This window comes from Rhinopithecus bieti, unplaced genomic scaffold, assembly GCF_001698545.2.
Source record: "Rhinopithecus bieti isolate Rb0 unplaced genomic scaffold, ASM169854v2 scaffold_7045, whole genome shotgun sequence".
In the NCBI taxonomy this organism is placed as follows: domain Eukaryota; kingdom Metazoa; phylum Chordata; class Mammalia; order Primates; family Cercopithecidae; genus Rhinopithecus; species Rhinopithecus bieti.
In genome coordinates, this window is record NW_016805305.1 from 79,798 (window position 1) to 98,846 (window position 19,049).

Here is a 19,049-nt window from a genome sequence, read left to right on the forward strand (position 1 = left end):
AAAAAAAAAAAAAAAAAAAAAAAAGGAAATAGAAGCATCATTTTGTGACTTGCTTTTTAAATTTATAGCACTCATCTATTTGCAATGTTCACTTTCCTCAGAAACTCTACAGATTAAATAGGAATAAGTCTTTGTTCCTTCAGTTCGAAGGCTTGTGAGACGAGGGCTGGGGAGTGACATGGGGAGATGGATTTTGTTCCTTTTTGTATAGACAATGCTTAATTCCCCATTTGGAAAGCTTATTGGTATTGCAGGTGCCTGTGGCATCCCAAGATGTTATGAAAGAAATATTCAACCCAGCAATCACCCAGTGCAAGGGTAGTTCTCAAAAACATGATGTTGAAGGAGAAAAATGGAAAATGGAACAAGATTTAAAACACATTATCATTTATTAAGTTAAAACAAACACACAAAACAACAGCATTACATAAGACAGTTGCATATTTAAGGACATATCAACAACAAATCAAAATAGGTGTGTTGCGGGGATTGGAATGGGAGTGTCAATAAGGGAAGAAGAAAGATTATATGGAAATGAGAGAAGGGCCTTGCACAGTGCCATGATGACAATGAGGAGAAAAGACAATGAACTGAGGAGAACGAATAACTCACCTGCACCTGGGCTGCAAACAGTTCTTGAGAGGAGACTATTGTAATTTTTTAGTTAGAAGTGCTGAGAGTACTGCAGTCGATACTAATTGTCGTTCTCAATTTTGGCCGCGCATTTTAGTCATCTGAGAAGGACCTGAAAACCTTTTTTAAAAGGTACTGTTTTCCTGGATCCCAGAGACAGGGCTTCTGACTTAATTGGACCGTGAAGGAACCTGGGCATTAGAGTATATTAAAAGCTCCCATGTGGTTCTGTTATAGAGCCAGGGTTGAGAACCACTGAGTTAAGTTTCTTAAAGAGGAAAAAAAAAAAGTGTGTGGCAAGTGATAACTCTGCCAAGTAAAAATGAAACGGATGCAATATTCAGACTTTCCTTTTCTAACACTTTAGGTTATCAGCTCAATTCTGCTGAATGTGTGGATATCCGCTTGAAGAGGGTAGTTCCTGACCATTATTGTCACTACTACCCTGAAAATGTAAAACCAAAACCAAAACTGAAGGAATGCAGCATGGATCCCTGCCCATCAAGGTTTGTGTCATTGTCCACACCCTTTTTACTTCATAAAGAAACAAGTCAGCTTCAACTGAGACTGAGCAGTCTTTGCAGGGCAATACATTTCCATTTCCTGACTTTCTCTACTGGTGGCAGGTGCCTACATTCACATTTGTAACTGTGGTGCATAGGAATTAGGATACATTCCTAATGAGTGTCCGGATTAGAATTGCTATACACTGGCAGCATTTCAGTACATTTGTTCAAGATATAGAAAGGCAATCTGCCTCATTTCTTTTGCTTTTTGTTATCTCTAAACTGTGACAAAACAAGTCTAGCTTTCTCTTGTCAGTCTAGCTTTCTCTTGTTGTAGGCTATGTGTTCCTAAGTTTTTTTTATAATGAACTTTTTGAACATCTCCTGCTCTCTTCATCCAAGTACAATGTCTAGTCCATCTGCCAATCATAAATATCTTCCACTCACCATTTTAGCTTTTAAACTAGGTCACCCATTATCATGTTTTGGCTTTTGAAGTGTTCACATTAAATTCAGTATAAATAATGCATTGTGCAAGGAAGTAAAAAGTTTTAATGCCAAAGCAAAAAAAGCTATGCGTAAACTATCCTATTGCATAATTTAGTACCTGCTGACTTGGATTGCCTGGGGAAGTTTCCTGGCTTACTACAATACCTTAAAATAACAGCACAATATCAAGTCCCAGAATCCTCCAGATATCTGCCAGCTGGCTTAGGAAGAAGTGTGCAAGTGGAAAAGGAAGCGTTCTCAGTGGATTTCATTTCCTGTTACTAAACTGCCCATTTCCTATAAGCCTAGTTGAATGTAATTATTAATAGAGACATTTCAAAGGACAAATTCTGTGAAATAAAGTGGTTTTTGAAGATCCTACTAATATGACAGTGTGTTAATATCACTGATATATTAAGAGAGTAATGATTATAAAAAGGAATAAATTTATCTAAATTGCAAGGTACTTTTTTCCTTTAATTAATATACTGCTAGTTTAGTTTTCTATATTTTCAAATAGAACTGGAGAATTTGTGTCGTAGATATTCTTGACAATTAAAGAGACAGTGGCTGAATTTTTGAAAGTGGTTGATAACACTTGACATTTTTAGTTTCCAATTTGAAAGAGCTGTGTCTCTTGGGATGTCAAATATTATATTAGTCAATTAATAAATGTGTTAATTTATTATAGAAATTATATTCTCACAATGATTTCATTTGTAGTGATGGATTTAAAGAGATAATGCCCTACGACCACTTCCAACCTCTTCCTCGGTGAGTTATATGTTTCCTTTTCCTTTTTGCAATTTAAGTAGTTTGCTAGGAATTGTAGCATCTGTAGCAATAGCCTAGAATGTCTGAGGGTTAGATATTAGATACTTTATAGAGCTAAGGGAAAACAGACTTCAACTCAATAATAGGAAAAATCTTTCTAACAATTAGATGGAATAGGCGGCCTCAAAAGATGATGTTCCCTATCGCTAGAGCTGTCAAGCCTGTCTTGGACAACTGAGTATCATAGCAGAAGCTCAAGTGTTGCAATTAATCAGAAATTTTAATCCCCTTTTAAACCAAGATGAGTAGTTGGTCCTTCCTGACTCTGAGGTTCTGTGATTCTCTAATAATATTGTCCATTAGTATTTTACGGTTTAGAGGCAGTTTGAAGATGCAGCCACACTATATATTTTAATTGATTTAATTTTCACAATGGTCTTATGAAGGTTAAATAGGGAAGGTATATTATTCCCAGTTGACAAAAACCCCAGATGTGAGGAGCTAAGTACCTTGTGACTAGAGATTGTGTGTGGCAGTTAAGAATAAAGTCTTGGCCGGGTGTGGTGGCACATGCCTGTAATCCCAGCACTTTGGGAGGCTAAGGTGGGTGGATCACTTGAGGTCAGGAGTTCAAGGCCAGCCTGGCCAACATACAAAATTACTAAAACATACAAAAATTAGCTGGGCGTGGTGGCAGGTGCCTATAATCCCAGCTACTTGGGAGGCTGAAGCAGAAGAATTACTTGAACACGGGAGGCAGAGGTTGCAGTGAGCCATGATCTTGCCACTGCGCTCCAGCCTGGGTGACAGAAAGAGATTCCATCTTAAAAAAAAAAATTAATTAAAATTTTAAAAAGGCCGGGCATGGTGGCTCACGCCTGTAATCCCAGCACTTTGGGAGGCTGAGGCAGGCAGATCATGAGGTCAGGAGTTCTAGATTAGCCTGGCCAACATGGTGAACCCCTGTCTCTACTAAAAATACAAAAATTAGCCGGGCATGGTGGCGCACGCCTGTAATCCCAGCAACTAGGGAGGCTGAGGCAGGAGAACTGCTTGAACCTGGGGGGTGGAGGTTGCAGTGAGCTGAGATTGTGCCACTGCACTCCAGCCTGGGTGACAGAGCAAGACTCTGTCTCAAAAAAAAAAGTAAAGTCTTATGACTCACAGTCCCAGGCTCATTCAGCTGAACCACAACTGATACCTTTAGGCCATATTTTTTGCCACCATCTTTGCAAACTTGAAACAAACAAACAACAAATAAATAATATAATTTTATTTGTTTGCTTTTGAGCTGGGAACATAATCCTTGGACTGCATGTTCCGTGTCTTGTGGAGGAGGGATTCAGAGACGGAGCTTTGTGTGTGTAGAGGAATCCATGCATGGAGAGATATTGCAGGTGGAAGAATGGAAGTGCATGTATGCACCCAAACCCAAGGTTATGCAAACTTGTAATCTGTTTGATTGCCCCAAGTGGATTGCTATGGAGTGGTCTCAGGTAAGATTTGAGAGTATGCCACTTTTAATTAATTCTCATATTTTAAGGGATATTTTCTATATGCCCACCATGGTACTAGACAGCATGGAGACCAAAAAAAGTGGTAAAAGAGCACGGTTCCTACTCCAAAGAGCTTAGGAAGACAGTTGGAGGACAAGGTAAGAAAGACCGCAAGCATCATCATAGGTAAAATAATTAACATTAAGGACATTAATAATAATATTTCCATATAATTACCAGCATAATTAATATTAAGTACTGTAAAGAACAAATCTATAAAGAATGAATGTTGAAGCAGAGTCAGTCAGGAAGTATTTGTTGCCCCTGTGGTGCTTAACCCATCTTTGAAGAATTTAAACAAGCAAGAATTAAAATTTAAATTCTTTGAATTCTTTGACAAATGTAAACAAGCAAGAACCTGAGAAGCATCACTGGGTTAGGGTTAGTGTTAGGGAGATGGCCAAACAGAGATGGCTGAGCAAAGGCAGTAATGACAAGAAGTGACTTGAAGTTGAAGATTTGAAGAGATGAGCTATGTTACTGAGAACTGAAAGATTAAGTTGGAAATGCTGACATGACATGAAAGCGTGTGTCCTTGATCCAGCAGCTACTAAGAAGCTTCACAATTTTTGTGAAGACATAATATATTTTAAGTAACTGAGGCAAGATAGCCTAACATTGAGAAAGACCAGAGGCGGGCAGCCTATTTAGAAATCATCCGTGGGGTCAAGTTGTATATAAAAGAAAAGAGAAGAAGGTAAATACCCCGGAGGTATAACAAGGGTCATGTCAAATTAGCGTAGTTTTCACTTTCTAAAGAGATGACTGAGTAAGCCTCCAGAACAAATAAAATGCAGCTGGATTAGTCAAAGATGAAAAATGCAGACATTGGTATTTAATAATTTAATTTTAATCCTTTAATTTTCTGCAGAGTGAGATGTAATTGACTCAAGTTTCTCCAGCTTTCTTAAGTGATCTCCCCACACACTTAGTTCATCATATACATGCATTAATATATCTATTCATGTATTTATTCAATGTTTCAGCTACCGTGCTAAGAAGTAAATACAACTTGCTCCTACCACCCAAAAGCTTAGAATCTAGTTGCATGGACATTCATGCAAACAAAGTTGTGATACAGTATAGTATCGTGCATAAGTAGTATCATGTGCCCAGTACTTCAGAGGCACAAGGTGGAATGATTCACTCCACCTGAAGGTGTCAGGAAAGCTTCAGAAAGGAGGTAGCACTTGAACTTGAAGGATAAATGAGTGTCAGGTGAAGACCATATCAATCTTTTTCTGATATCCCCAGACTAAACATCATTACCCTGTAGAACTTTATTCAAACTTGCTAGGAAAGAAGTTATCAATTAATATTTGGTCACATACTCCCTAAAAAGAAGATTAGAGAATTTCATATTTCTTCACATATATTTAGGTTGACATTTGAAATTTCCTATCACAAGTTTAAATAATTACAAAGAATATCATTTCAACATGTTGTGAATGTTGACATTTTACAATAAGAATGTTGTAGCATTCAAAAAAATCTGTCTAGTGGAATTTAAATGCCATGATAATTTCTGTCTTTGCCATCTTTCATTTAAAAAATACAGGAACGAGCTCTTCTTTAACAATTTGGATGTTGTGCATATTTTTCCCTTTGAACTCACATTTGCAATCTACTTTCCCCACAGAATTTTATTCTAATATAATGTATTTTTATGCTTCAAAGTCTTTTTTAAATTACAGTATTCTACTTCTCTCCAAGAAAATATATATGATCATTGAAATTAATTTATTTTACTTTCCTGTGGCCATAAGGCCCTAAGTATTTAAAATATTCCTCTGAATTGAGTTAATTTTACACGGTCAAATAACATATATATTATTATACTATATATATATTTCAAAGTTTGGTAAAATAAGAATAAACAGAAAACTACATTTTCATTTGAATACACACTTAGTTCATCATGTAGATGCATTAATATGTCTTTATAGAAGATAAGTGGAGCTTAAAAAATAGTCCATCACCAGAATGAGCCATGTTCAGCAATGATTTTATTATTAATTTTTACTATTAGTTTCTTACTTTGTTTTGTTTGGCTTTGCACGTATACACTGGGAAAGCCTGTTCACATAAATCAATAGACTGGGACGGAAGGATTTTATTTTAGCAAGGTTGTTCAGTTCTTTGAACTATTGAGTTATGTGCCAAAATTCATGTGATGGTCTATCATCAAAAATTATTTTTAAGGATCTGTCTGCTGGCAATTTAAGTCTTCTATTTTGTTGAAAACAAAGAATATCATCTCAGCTGCAAAAGGATTTGTTATTGAGACATTAGGGACTCTAACTTTCTCAGCCCCAAATTAACATTATTTCTACAACTGCAGAGCTTGTTTTCAGCTCTCATAAGTCCTAGTCATATGTTTTATGTTGGCTTTAGAGCTTTTATATCACCCTCTATCCCCATAAATATCATGACTTTATCATTACATGTATTATCAGAATAGAGGATGTTAACTAGCTCTTCTCATGCACCATACTTCACCCTTAATACTTTTCACTTTTTTCAAAAATCAAAGATATTCTCAGTGATGAGGATTTTCCATCATTGAGGACATATGCAGCTCCACAGAGGAGTTCTGGAACTGTTGTAAACACTGACAATGCCATTGGGGGAAGTGTCTGGCTTCCCAGAAGGGTGGTTTAAAAGGAGAGGATGCTCCTTTCGATTAACCAGTTGTAATATAGTTATATCTTGTACTGTTTTCTTTCTCTTTGGGTGAAATTTTTTCTTTCTTGGCTAAAACAGCCACTCAATATTATATATATCTCGAATTGATAAATTAGGGGGTAGGTGAGTCAATTTTCCAAAAACAGGGTAATCTCAAACTCCACTGAACTCATTAAAGTATTTGTTCACTGGTTTCAAGAGTGGCATCATGAACTAGAGAGATTTCCCAATATTCTGCCTAATGTGCGTACACTGAGAAAAGCCTCCATATCCTCAAAACATGTCTTTGAAACTTGTCCCCAGGGATACCCAGGCACAAAGTTGCTTAGGGGGTCAGAAAATAATTTTCAAGCTCCTTAAAGCAGTGACTTGGCCATGGCTTTGGCAGTAGATGGCTCTGGGAGGGAATTCCACTCTGCCTGTTAGGAACTGTGTGACCTTGAGCAAGATCCTTAGATGGTGGGCCATTTGCTTATCTGTTCAATAAGCCTGAAGCTACTGACCTAGAAGTGGGTCAGGAGGATTCATGAGATAACAAATGAATGAGGTGCCTGTCCCATAGCAGGTAACCAAAGGCAATCAAGAACTCTCAGCCCCTCCCTGGGGTAGATCCAGAATTGGTGGGGTCTGAAGCTTGTACAGATTTGAGGGGACTCCTCAAAAACAAGAATATAAAACACAAATATTGAGTATTGAAGAGAATGTTTATTTAGAATAAGAAAGGAAATTATAAGAAGCTACAAATTTTAAAAAGCTGACAACAACTAATTGTGAACTCTGGACTTGATAATATTTAATAATTATATATTAAGTTATGTATTAGTTATGTTAATAATGAAGTATTAATATGGGTTCCTCAGCTGTAACAATGGCATCACACTAAAGCAAGACATTAATAATAGGGAAAATCATAGGGGGGAAAAGGGGTGAAGGGGAATATTGGGGCTTTCTGTACTGTCTGCTCAATATTTCTGTAAACCCAATACAGTCCTCAAAAAATATAGTCTATCAATTTTTTAAATGCATACATATATATACTCCCCCATATGCAGATTATATTAGTCCATTCTCACACTGCTATACAGATACTACCAGAGACTGGTTAATTTATAAATGAAGGAGGTTTAATTGACTCACAGTTCCACATGTCTGGGGAGGCCTCAGGAAACTTACAATGATGGTGGAAGGTGAAGGAGAAGTAAGTACCTCCTTCACAAGGCAGCACTGGAGAGGGAGAGAGAGCATGAAGGGGGAAGAGCCCTTTATAAAACCGGCAGATCTTATGAGAACTCACTATCATGAGACCAGCATGGGGAAAACTGACCCCATGATCCCATCACCCCTTCTCAGGTCCCTCCCACGATAAGTGGGGATTATGGGGATTACAATTCAAGATGAGATTTGGGTGGGGACACAGAGCCAAACCATAACACAGATAAATGAAAAGCTATTCTAGATTTTTATATGACATGAAAACATTCCACTCATAGGCAAGAGTAACTTTCAAATCATAAACAAATAATCCAAGAAAAAAAATGCTGCAAAAAAATTCAGAAAACATAGCATGTTTTATTAACTTTAACTGCAGGCAGTTATAGTTATAGATGTATCAGGATATATCTGTAGTATTTTTTTCTATAGTGTTTGGCTGAATTATCTTTGATGGCTTCATTATATGATAGCAGTTTTGCAAGACTGACTTCTATAGTCAGAATAGAAAAAATAATCTTCTGGCATAATTCATCAGAATTTTATTATATTTTTATTGACAGTTCAGAAAGGTTTCATTCATCTTCAAAAATTATTTTGGGTAGGGTCATGTAAACTTTTAATCAAACTTGAGAAAACTTGTAACAAGTTTCTTTGATGTTTGAGCGTAAGATTTCAGGGCATTTTTAATTTTCTTGAACTATGATCACACCTTAAATACTTTTTCAATTGAGAAGTAGAACAAGGTTGTACAAAAGAGAGGCCCTGAAATACAAGCATCACAGAAAATTAGCCTCGGTACCCTTCCTTACATCATATTTGTCTAAAAGTCTTTTGTGTTTAATATTTATGTAGTTTAATGGCTTTCCTTTGCATATGATAAAATATTGCCTTTGTGGTTCTCTTAAAAATAATGCATTGGCTTCTCTTTTCTTCTTTGAAGTGCACAGTGACTTGTGGCCGAGGGTTACGGTACCGGGTTGTTCTGTGTATTAACCACCGTGGAGAGCACGTTGGGGGCTGCAATCCACAACTGAAATTACACATCAAAGAAGAATGTGTCATTCCCATCCCGTGTTATAAACCAAAAGGTAAAGTCTGTGGTGCATTGTAAATTCAAATCAAATGGTATTTTCCAGCTCCCATTCCAATATTGTAGCATTTCCCTTTCAACTTACTACTTTCTTATAAAAATTGTTTTACCGACAGATTGCAATAGACCTTCCCATCTAGATAAAGAAGTTAGATATACGTGAATTATTCATCTTGAGGGAAAACTGAGCTCCTGTTGATTCCGTACAGATGGAGTAGCTCCTATTTATCTAGTTTTATACTAGCATTTCTTGGTGGACATAAGAAAATTAAATGCAGTCTCTCCCTTGAAGAAAAAGAAGGAGAATGGCAGAGGGGAGATTAAAAAAGGAGGGGAAGGAAAAGTAGAAGGAGGAAGAGAAAGAAGAGCAAGAAAAAGAGGAAGAAGTAGAGGAGGAGGAGGAAATTATTCTTTTCTCAAGATTCTCGTTCTTTGTAGCTACCTCTCCACTGGAGTGTAAGATTTTTGAGGGAGGAATGATGTCATCTTTATCGTGTGTACTGATGCATGGAATGAATGAAAACTTCCAGTTCCCAGTGGAGATCTATGGATGCATTTATAATCTCTCCAGTAGGTCACATTTGTTCTACATGAAAGAGCAGAAATGGGTAGCATCGATGGATAGGAGGATTTGGCATCATTTCTCTGATATATGATCTTCTCTGTACATAATTATTTCCATGTTCTTTAACATTAATCATCCTCATGAAAAGTATCTTCCATCTTGAAATTGGAGAAAAGATTATTCCCAACTATTAGTAAGAAGGACTCCTCCTTAGTATTTGAGAGAGGATGGTAAAACTCTCTTTTGTTATTTTTGAGTTCATTATTCATACAAAGAGCCTCATAATTAGCCATTCAGTAAATATTTTCAGTATGTCTATCTTGCAGAAAATCACTAGTTACCATGACAGGTGCAGACATTGACTACATAACTCCATCAGTGAAGTCTTTTCTCCTTCTTTCTGCACTTACGATACTTTCATAGCCACTTTCATTGTGTCCACAGTTTCCTTGAAGAACCCCAAAGTTATTTTTATTTCTCACTTCATAGATAAATTATTCCTTTCTTCACATCAAGGAGGCTTCAAAGGACAGAAAGGGGCAACAGTTTGTTTTTCCATGCCAGATGTAATTGGTAATCATCTCCCTCAACAACTACAACAACAGTAAAAGTTTGAGTAAACTATAACACAGACTCTTTCATCCCTCCCAACTTTCTTAACTTTCATGTTATTTGTCTTTCTCTATTAATGTTTGCATTCCATGGGCAAAAATAAAATGTAACCAAAGATAGCAAGCTGATATGGTTGAAGTAAGAGCTTCAATTTATGAACAACAGAAATTGGTATTGATTTATAAAAGGCATTTTTATGTTAACTTTGACAGCATATTCAACTGTATCATGTGATCATTTTGGTTGCTTTTTAATAATGTATTAATTTTAAAAAATACAGCAGAAATGTTTAATTCATTCCAGCAGCCACCTAATGTATTTTACTAAGGAACTCAACTTGCATTTGAAAAACATGACCTCTTTATAAATGAAATCTTCAGCCAATATGATCATATATCCAACTCCTTAATGATTAATAGTATTTAAGCTTATTGTTTATGTTCTCTTTTTCTTAGAAAAAAGTCCAGTGGAAGCAAAATTGCCTTGGCTGAAACAAGCACAAGAACTAGAAGAGACCAGAATAGCAACAGAAGAACCAACGTGAGTGCAGGACCCTTTATGGGAATAATCAGGGCATAGCCAGTTAACATGATATATGTAATTTTTGTACTCATTGGAGTACAGTGATACATTTAATATCTGAATGACCTGGATTTACAGACTAGAGAGAGCTTGAGCTGGCTAGAATTTTTCTTTATTTCACAATTCAGCAGTCCTCCTTTGGCAGTTTCTCTGAGCAGCACAGAAAAGAACAGTGTTACTTAACTCAAAGCAGATCCAGTGGTCTGTTATACTTAAGAGACTGGGGATAATTTCTAGGTTTTAACGCATGTGATTTGACCATGAACCATCATAATATCGTACAAATAAACCAATCATTCCATGGGTAAGTCATGGTCAATCTCTATAAAATCAATTAAGTTGGAATGCATTAGTTGCTTGAGTGATCATAGGGAAATGGAAAGAACAAGGTACTAGAGTATTGGAGCTTAGAACCACCCCTGCTAACTATGTGACCTTAGACAAGTCTAATTTTTCTGTCTCTTATTCTCCTTACTTATAAAAGGGGCAGGTTGGGCTTGATCTCTCCAGGGTTCATTCCAACTCAAAAATCCAATGACTACCATCTGCATGTGATTTGATGAATCTGGATTGTAACAGTGCCAGTGGAAATTAAGAATCAAGAGGAAATCAAAGAAGCATTCTGGAGGCAGTTATATAGCAACAAAAAGAGAGCAAGAAATCAAAGGTGCTCTCAGATTTCTAGTCCAGGAATCTATAAGAACAACAGCACCAATGATAGACTCAAGTAATTGAACAGAATGGCTGATTCCATGTCAAACATGTTAAGTCTTTGGTGCTGACAGGCTGTCTATGAAGAGAGTGATTCCCGGAGCATCAGAGGAAAAGGGGTCTCAGCAGTAATCTGGCCACTTTCCCTCTCGGAGCAGGCATTTCTTCTTCAACACCTTCAGCAATATGCAGAGTTCACTGCATTAAGAGAAACCTCATTCTCGTGTTGGGCAACCCAAGTTATTTGCAAAATCTTTTTCTTCTGTTGAGACAGAATAGACCTCCTAATTTGTGTTCTCTGAAGCAGAAAAAAAAAAAAATACATCTATGCCCCATCCCATGTGATAAATTTTCACAAATACGAAAAAAGCTGCCATGGATCCTGAGAGCTTTGTCTTTCCCAAGTCCATCATTCTTAGCCTTTTCAGCAGGCTTCATGCACTGTTGTTTTTAGATCCTTTCCCAACCTCCTATGCTTTTCAGAACCCACTCTCATTTGTCAATCTCCCTTTTTACTGTGGTCCAGCCCAGTGGTGAGCCCCAGGGCAGTGTGGGTATTACTTCTCTCTGAGAAGGCACATGTGGCAAAGTGGTGTGGGCCAACATAGCTGGCACATCACACTCATGACAGGCACAGAGTTCTTCACGTGGACCACTGTCAGTGCTAGCTATGACCACAGAAGAAACTGTGGACCGTGTGAGGGCGAATGGCTTCACAGTATTTGAGTAAAAAGAGAAGAGTGTTGGGCTCCTGACAGAAGCTTGGAGATTTAGAGGAAGAGGGGGAATCAAAAGAGGAAGATGGTGAGGGAGTAAAGTAGTGAAGAGAGGGAGGAGTAAGACCTAGGAAAGCTTATTATTCCAGAGACCAAAGGAGGAAGGAGTTTAAGGAGGCAAGCAGCAAACAGGATTCATATCTCACAGAAAGACAAGGAAAATCCATGAGGAAAGAGAAAAGGCTGCTTTGATTAACAAGAGAGGCTTTTTCAGTGAATTCTAGAGTAGTAGCATTCAAAGGGTAGAGAATAAAACATTGTGGATATTTCAGAAATAAATTTCCAAAAAGGAAGGAAATGGAGCAATGGGTAGTTGAGTACTAAAGAAGGAGCAAAGATTGGTAGTCAAGCTGATGGAAAAGTCTATGTGTATGTGTTTGTTGTTTTTCATTTTGAAGTTAGGGCAATCTTAAACAAATTAAAAAGATAGGGTTTTGCACAAGTCAGTTAATATCTGTAGACCTTCCAACTGTACAAGGAAGGCATTAGGCTAAATGCTGCTGGAACCTTCTCCCATCTCTGATCACCTACAATCCTGTAAGGGAAGGAGTCTACAGAAAGAAAAGGGTTTGAGACACTTGAGAGAGTGTGTAGTTGTCACAGAAGGAAGGTCACAGAGTCCTCTGTCTAGAATGATGGGTCCTACCAAGATCTTTTGTTTTCAAAACACAGTTAGATGACAGTCAATAATCCTTCTGTATGTCCTCTTTTGGTTAATAGGATTGCAGCCCGTCCAGTTCCCCAAACTAGAAGCGTGGAGTCTTTCTTGGCTCCTTCTCATTCTTCCCTGATGTGTAATTAGCCACTGAGTTGTGCCAACTATATTTACTAAAATCTTCCTTGGTTCCAGCTCCTCCTCTCCATCCAAACTACCATCCTTGTATAGGTCCTGAAGTCAATTCCCAGGACACCCCTACACAACACAGCCACCAGAGTAGTCTATCTAGGTAGGGTTCAAGTCTAATTCCTTTTTTTTTTTTTTTTTTTTTTTGAGACAGAGTCTCACTCTGTCACCCAGGTTGGAGTGCAGTGGCACGATCTCGGCTCACTGCAACCTCTGCCTTCTGAGTTCAAGCGATTCTCCTGCCTCAGCCTCCCAAGTAGCTGCGATTACAGGCACGTGGCACCACGCCAGGCTAATGTTTTGTATTTTTAGTAGAGACGGGGTTTCCCCGTGTTAGCCAGGATGGTCTCGGTCTCCTGAGCTCATGATCCACCTGCCTCAGCCCCAGAAAGTGCTGGGATTACAGGCGTGAGCCACCACGCCTGGCCAAGTCTAATTCTGCCTTTGCAATGTTCAGAATATCTAAATGTCTCTCCATCACTCAAAGATTTATGTGGGTTCATATGCCCAACGGGACATGGCAGGGTATTACTTTTCCTGCTCCCCAGCCTTATGTCTGGCCACCTCCTTTTTTTGCCTTGAGTGGGATGCTCCAGCCACACTGGCTTACGGGCTGTTTCTTGCCCACAGCAAGCTGTCTCTTGCCTCCTTCTCTTTAATCACACTCCCCTCTTAGTTGGGAATAGCCTCCACCTGTTAAGTCTTTTTCTGTAACTTTCTTTTTAATCATAGAAAATTGCAAACCTATTTAAAAGAGGAGAAAACAGTGTAATGAACCCCTGTGTCATGTTCATAACCCAGTATCAACAATTATCAACCCAGGGCCACTCTTGTTTCATTGAAACCATCACCACTGCCACTACCCTCTGATCATTTTTGAAGCAAATACAGACAGCACATCATTTCATTCATAATTATGTATCTCTAAAAGAAGTTTTTAAAAAAATTAACCAAAATACCATCAGATACTGTAGGAGTGGGGCTCTATCACCAACATTTTCTTTTTCTTTCGGCTGCCAGATTTTTTTTTTTTTAATCATGTAAGAGATATACAACATAAAACTTACCGTTTTAACCATTTTGAAGTGTACAGTTCAGTAGTGTTAAGTGCATTCACATTGTTGTGCACCCATCACCACCTCCCATCTCTCGAATTTTCTCATCATCCCCAACATAAGCTCTGCTCACCTTCAGCAATAACTCCCTACTCTCTCCCACTAGACTCTGGTAACCTCTATTCTACTTTCTGTCTCTTTTTCATTCGACAGCATTTTTTTTTTTCCCCCGAGACGGGGTCTCGCTCTCTCGCCCAGGCTGGAGTTCAGTGGCGCGATCTCGGCTCACTGCAAGCTCCGCCTCCCGGGTTCACGCCATTCTCCTGCCTCAGCCTCCCGAGTAGCTGGGACTACAGGCGCCTGTCCCCACGCCCATTCATTCGCCAGCATTTTAAACAAACACCCCAGGTAACTTTGGCAGGGGAGTGGGCATATCTAAGTTTGGGAACCACTGGATCAGATAGTCTCTAAAGTCCCTTTAAAGTTCAGAAAATATTGTTTACTTTATTGAATTAGAAAAGGGGGATATCTGCCGGGCGCAGTCGCTCACGCCTGTAATCCCAGCACTTTGGGAAGCCGAGGTGGGTTTATCACCCAAACTCGGGAGTTTGAGACCAGCCTGGCCAACATGGTAAAACCCCGTCTCTACTAAAAATACAAAAATTAGCCAGGTGTGGTGGCACACACCTTGTAGTCCCAGCTACTCAGGAGGCTAAGGCAGGAAAATTGCTTGAACTCTGGAGGCAGAGGTTACAGTGAGCTGAGACCCTGCCACTACTCTCCAGTCTGGGTGACATAGCGAGACTCTGCCTTAAAAAAAAAAAAAGAAAAAGAAAAAAACAGAAAAGGGGGATATCATAGAAGCTACAGTGAGGTTCAGGGCCTATATTCATTCCAAGCCTGCCTTTTCTGTCAGCCCCACCTGACTTTGCTAGCGGTTTCTTCCTCCTCATATTCACAGAGCAAAGCTAAAAGGCACTTGACTCCTGAGGGACACCACCCTTTCCTCCCCCTTGTTGAAGACTGAGCAGACAGCACCTGTTCCCTGGCCTGAGCAGCTGCCTCTTCCCACCTTCGGCAATCTCTCCCTCTGTGGTCTCTCTGCAATTTTCCTGCATAATTCACACTGCCTGGCAGTTTCTGGCCTGGTCCTGGCCATCTGGTGTGAACTTTATAGTTTCCTGCCACCACTTCTGACTCTATTCATTCCCTCGATTTCCAAACAAAACCGCAGCATATCTCAGCTTCCAGTGCATCCTTTTATTACCACTGTCTTTTGTGGTTTGGGGATGCTTGCTTGTTGACAATGAAGGGGAGGGTGAACGCAGCTGTATTTTACATCCCTCCAGTAGAGCCTGCCAAGCCGGCCTGGAGGAGATAAATATTTCTGCCTCTGTGGTTTACCATGGCTCGAGCTCTGAATTTACATAGGGAGCGGATGTTCAAAGGGCTTTTTTGCTTTTTTTTAAATTAGGAAAATAAAAATTATAGCATATAAATCTAAGCCAAGGGAACTGCAGTACTGACTTTCTTAGCTTTCAGCTGTGGAATGTGTTGACAGTTGATATGGTTCATTGGTTCATGGTTGTTTTAAAAGTTCCTCCCTGGAGCCTCTTCGTTTGTTTCAGCAGACTTGTTGCCCTCGCTGTCGTTTTTCATATACAAAAACTAAGGAAATAGGATGGACTTAGCACACCTTGTATGTTTCCTTCACTGCTGTCTTAACTTCTCCATTTCTGGAGATTGTATTTCCTAAAGTCAAATTAGGTGACATTTCAGGAATCTGTTTTTCTAACAACAACAGTGATAAAAACAACTAATATTGAGAAGTGCTTTGTGCCAGACCTTGTTCTGAGTGTTCTACGTGGATTAAGTTGTTTAATGCTCACAACAACTCTATGAGGAGGTGCTTTTCTTGTCTTCATTTTGGGCTGAGGAAACAGAGGCATAGAAATGCAAAGGAATTGTTTTGGAGATATTAAGTGGTGGATAGTGATTCTATGGCACATAAGACTAGAAAGAGCTGCAGTTTCGTGTCAGATGTCCTGAATTCAAGTCTTACCCATCTTTGGGTTTATCTAATGGAGTAGACAGAGAAGTGAGTGACTGCATGATGGTATTGTAAGGTTGCAATGCATTATAATTACATTATGGTGTTATTTGGGATCAGGGATGGTTTCCGGAAATAGATGATACATGAACTGAGATCCTAGAGTGTCCTACGGCGTCAGAAGAGTAGCATGTCAGGTATTTGGAATAGAGGCTTGTGTGCAGGCTCACTGGCCCATGTAGACCACGCAGGTTACTGAGGTGATCTGATGGGGTTGAGGGGCTGGGGATGGGCGGGGAGCAGTAATGGCAGCAAGGATGCAGCTTGAGGAGACAGCAAGTCTTTAGGGTCTTTCATGGTTCACTAAGGAGCTTAGACTTTATCAGCAGGCTGTGGGAGCCATTTAAGGATTTTAACTAGAGAAGTGACATAATCTCAATTACATTTTTGAAAGATCCCTCTGGTGATCTGCAGTTTGTTTCCAGTTATTCACAATGATAAACAAAACTGCAGCGAATTTCAAATTGCACATCTCTAATTGTCTCATTGGACGTAATTTCTGGCATGGAATTTCTGGGCCAGGGATAGGCATTTAATTTCTATTGTCAAATTTCCTTTTAGAGAGAAATCAGTGCTGGCTTCTCTCGCCAGCAGCAGTACTCCAGCTTGCCTTTTTCCCCATACATTCATCAAAATCAGGAGATTATCTTTTTTTTAATGTTATTTTGTAGTATTTTTTATGGTTCATGTTTTGCACTTAACTTTGATCCATGGGAAATTTACTTTCACATGTAATACGTAATCTCAATCTACATTTTTTCCAAATAATTAACCAATTGCCCTAGCACTATCTGTTGAGTAAACTACCCACTTTGGTTTTAAAATGACATCATTGTACACATAATACTCCAGTGCCAGTACCATATTATTTGAATTACTGTGTCTTTTAAATACTTTTTTCTATTAAACTGTGCAAGCACTCTGTAATTGTTATTCCTTTTAAAAATGTTATTGATTGTTCTCAGCTAACCTTACATAAAACTTTAGAGTTGTATTGTCTGTTTGCAACTTCCCCCACAAAAAAACTGCTTCAGCAGTTTGGCTCAGAACTGCATTTTTTTCTGAATTAATTAGGGGAGAAAAAACATCTTTGTAATTTTGAGTCTTGCCATTCAGGGGTATGTGGTCTCTCCATTTATTCAGGTCTTTAGGCTTAGAATCCCCTGAGTATTTTATAACTCAGTTTTCCTCATCTGTAAAATCAGGAAAATAATGATATTTATTCATAAGGTCATGGCGAGAATTATATTAAATAATACATGTAATGTGCTTAGCATAGTGCCTGGCAGCTAACAGTAAGTGTGGCTGAATTCTGGGAAAACTGGTAATTTTAGTATATATATCTGTATATTTATGTAGTGCAACATACACAAACACACACGTGCGCGCACACACACACACACTCAAGAGTTATGGGCTACTTTATTGAACTGTTTTGGTTTTTTCCAAAATTTTTCTGTTAATTTTAGTACTTTTCATAGCTGTGTCATTTTCAAATATGATGATTTTGTCTATTATGTTTATTCTTTCCTAATATTTACACCTGCTTTTTTGCTCTTCCACTATTATTTTCATTTGTATTTTTCTTATCTCATTTTGTTTATTCTTTTACTTTTTACATGTCTGAAGTCATTTTGTGTTATTTGTTTTATCTATAGGTTTTAAAATTACCAGCTGGGTGCAGTGGCAGGCCTCTGTAGTTCCAGCTACTAGGGAGGCTGAGGTGAGAGGCTCACTTGATTGAGCCCCAGAGTTCAAGGCTGCATTGAGCCATGATCACACCACTGCATTCCAGCCTGGGTGACACAGCAAGACCCTGTCTCTGGAAAAAAAAAAAAAGAGAGAGAGAGAGTCTGTTTTTAAAAGGAAAGTTTAATCCATTTAAATGGAGTTTTATTACTGATAGTTCCGGTCTCCATTTTAAATATTTCCTTGTTTCTGATGTTTTCCTACATGATCTGTATGAACTTGATTTGTTTTCTATATTAGCAGGAGATTTATCTACTATAATTTCATTTTTTAACAAACTCAAACATATATAATTTTTGTCATAAATATTGAGAATGGTGCCATTTCTGCTGATTTCTCCAGATTTAAAATGAGTAAATTGGCATTTGTTGTTGTTGTTGTTGTTTGTTTTTTGTTTTGAGATGGAGTCTCACTGTGTCACCCAGGCTGGAGTGCACTGGTGTGATCTCAGTTCACTGCAACTCCACCTCCCAGGTTCAAGCAGTTCTCCTGCCTCAGCCTCCCTAGTAGCTAGAACTGCAGGCCTGCACCACCACACCTGGCTAATTTTTTTTTTTGGATTTTTAGTAGAGACAGGATTTCACCATGTTGGCCAGGCTGGTCTCCAACTCCTGACCTCAAGTGATCTGCCCACCTTGACCTCCCAAAGTGCTGGGATTACAGGTGTGAGTCACCATGCCCTGCCAGATTTCATTCTTTTTAATGGCTGAATAGTATTCTATTGTGTATATAGGCTGTATTTTTTTATCCTTATCCATTTATCTGTAGGTGAGAACTTAGGTTGATTTTGTATCTTTACTATTGTGAATAGTGCTTGGACAAACATACAAATGCAGATATATTTTTGATATAATGATTTATTTTCCTTTGAGTAAATACCCAGTAGTGGCATTCTGGATCAAAGGGCAGTTTTATTTTATTTTTTATTTTTTATTTTTATTTTATTTTATTTTTTGAGACAGAGTCTTGCTCTGTCACCCAGACTGAAGTGCAGTGGTGCGATCTCGGCTCACTGCCAGCTCTGCCTCCCGGGTTCACGCCATTCACCTGCCTCAGCCTCCCGAGTAGCCGGGACTATAGGCGCCCGCCACCACGACCGG

At 38.7% G+C, this 19,049-nt stretch overlaps 1 protein-coding gene across 1 annotated transcript in view; it reads left to right on the top strand.

Annotated features, from left to right (window-relative positions):
- ADAMTSL3 (ADAMTS like 3) overlaps positions 1–19,049 on the top strand; it is a 224,014-nt gene that overhangs the window by 76,178 nt on the left and 128,787 nt on the right. Inside the window, exons 6-10 of the mRNA XM_017872132.1 lie at positions 1,001–1,139; positions 2,352–2,402; positions 3,694–3,898; positions 8,796–8,943; positions 10,578–10,662. Of these exons, the coding sequence (XP_017727621.1) occupies positions 1,001–1,139; positions 2,352–2,402; positions 3,694–3,898; positions 8,796–8,943; positions 10,578–10,662 (628 nt within the window). The remainder of the gene's footprint in view (positions 1–1,000; positions 1,140–2,351; positions 2,403–3,693; positions 3,899–8,795; positions 8,944–10,577; positions 10,663–19,049) is intronic.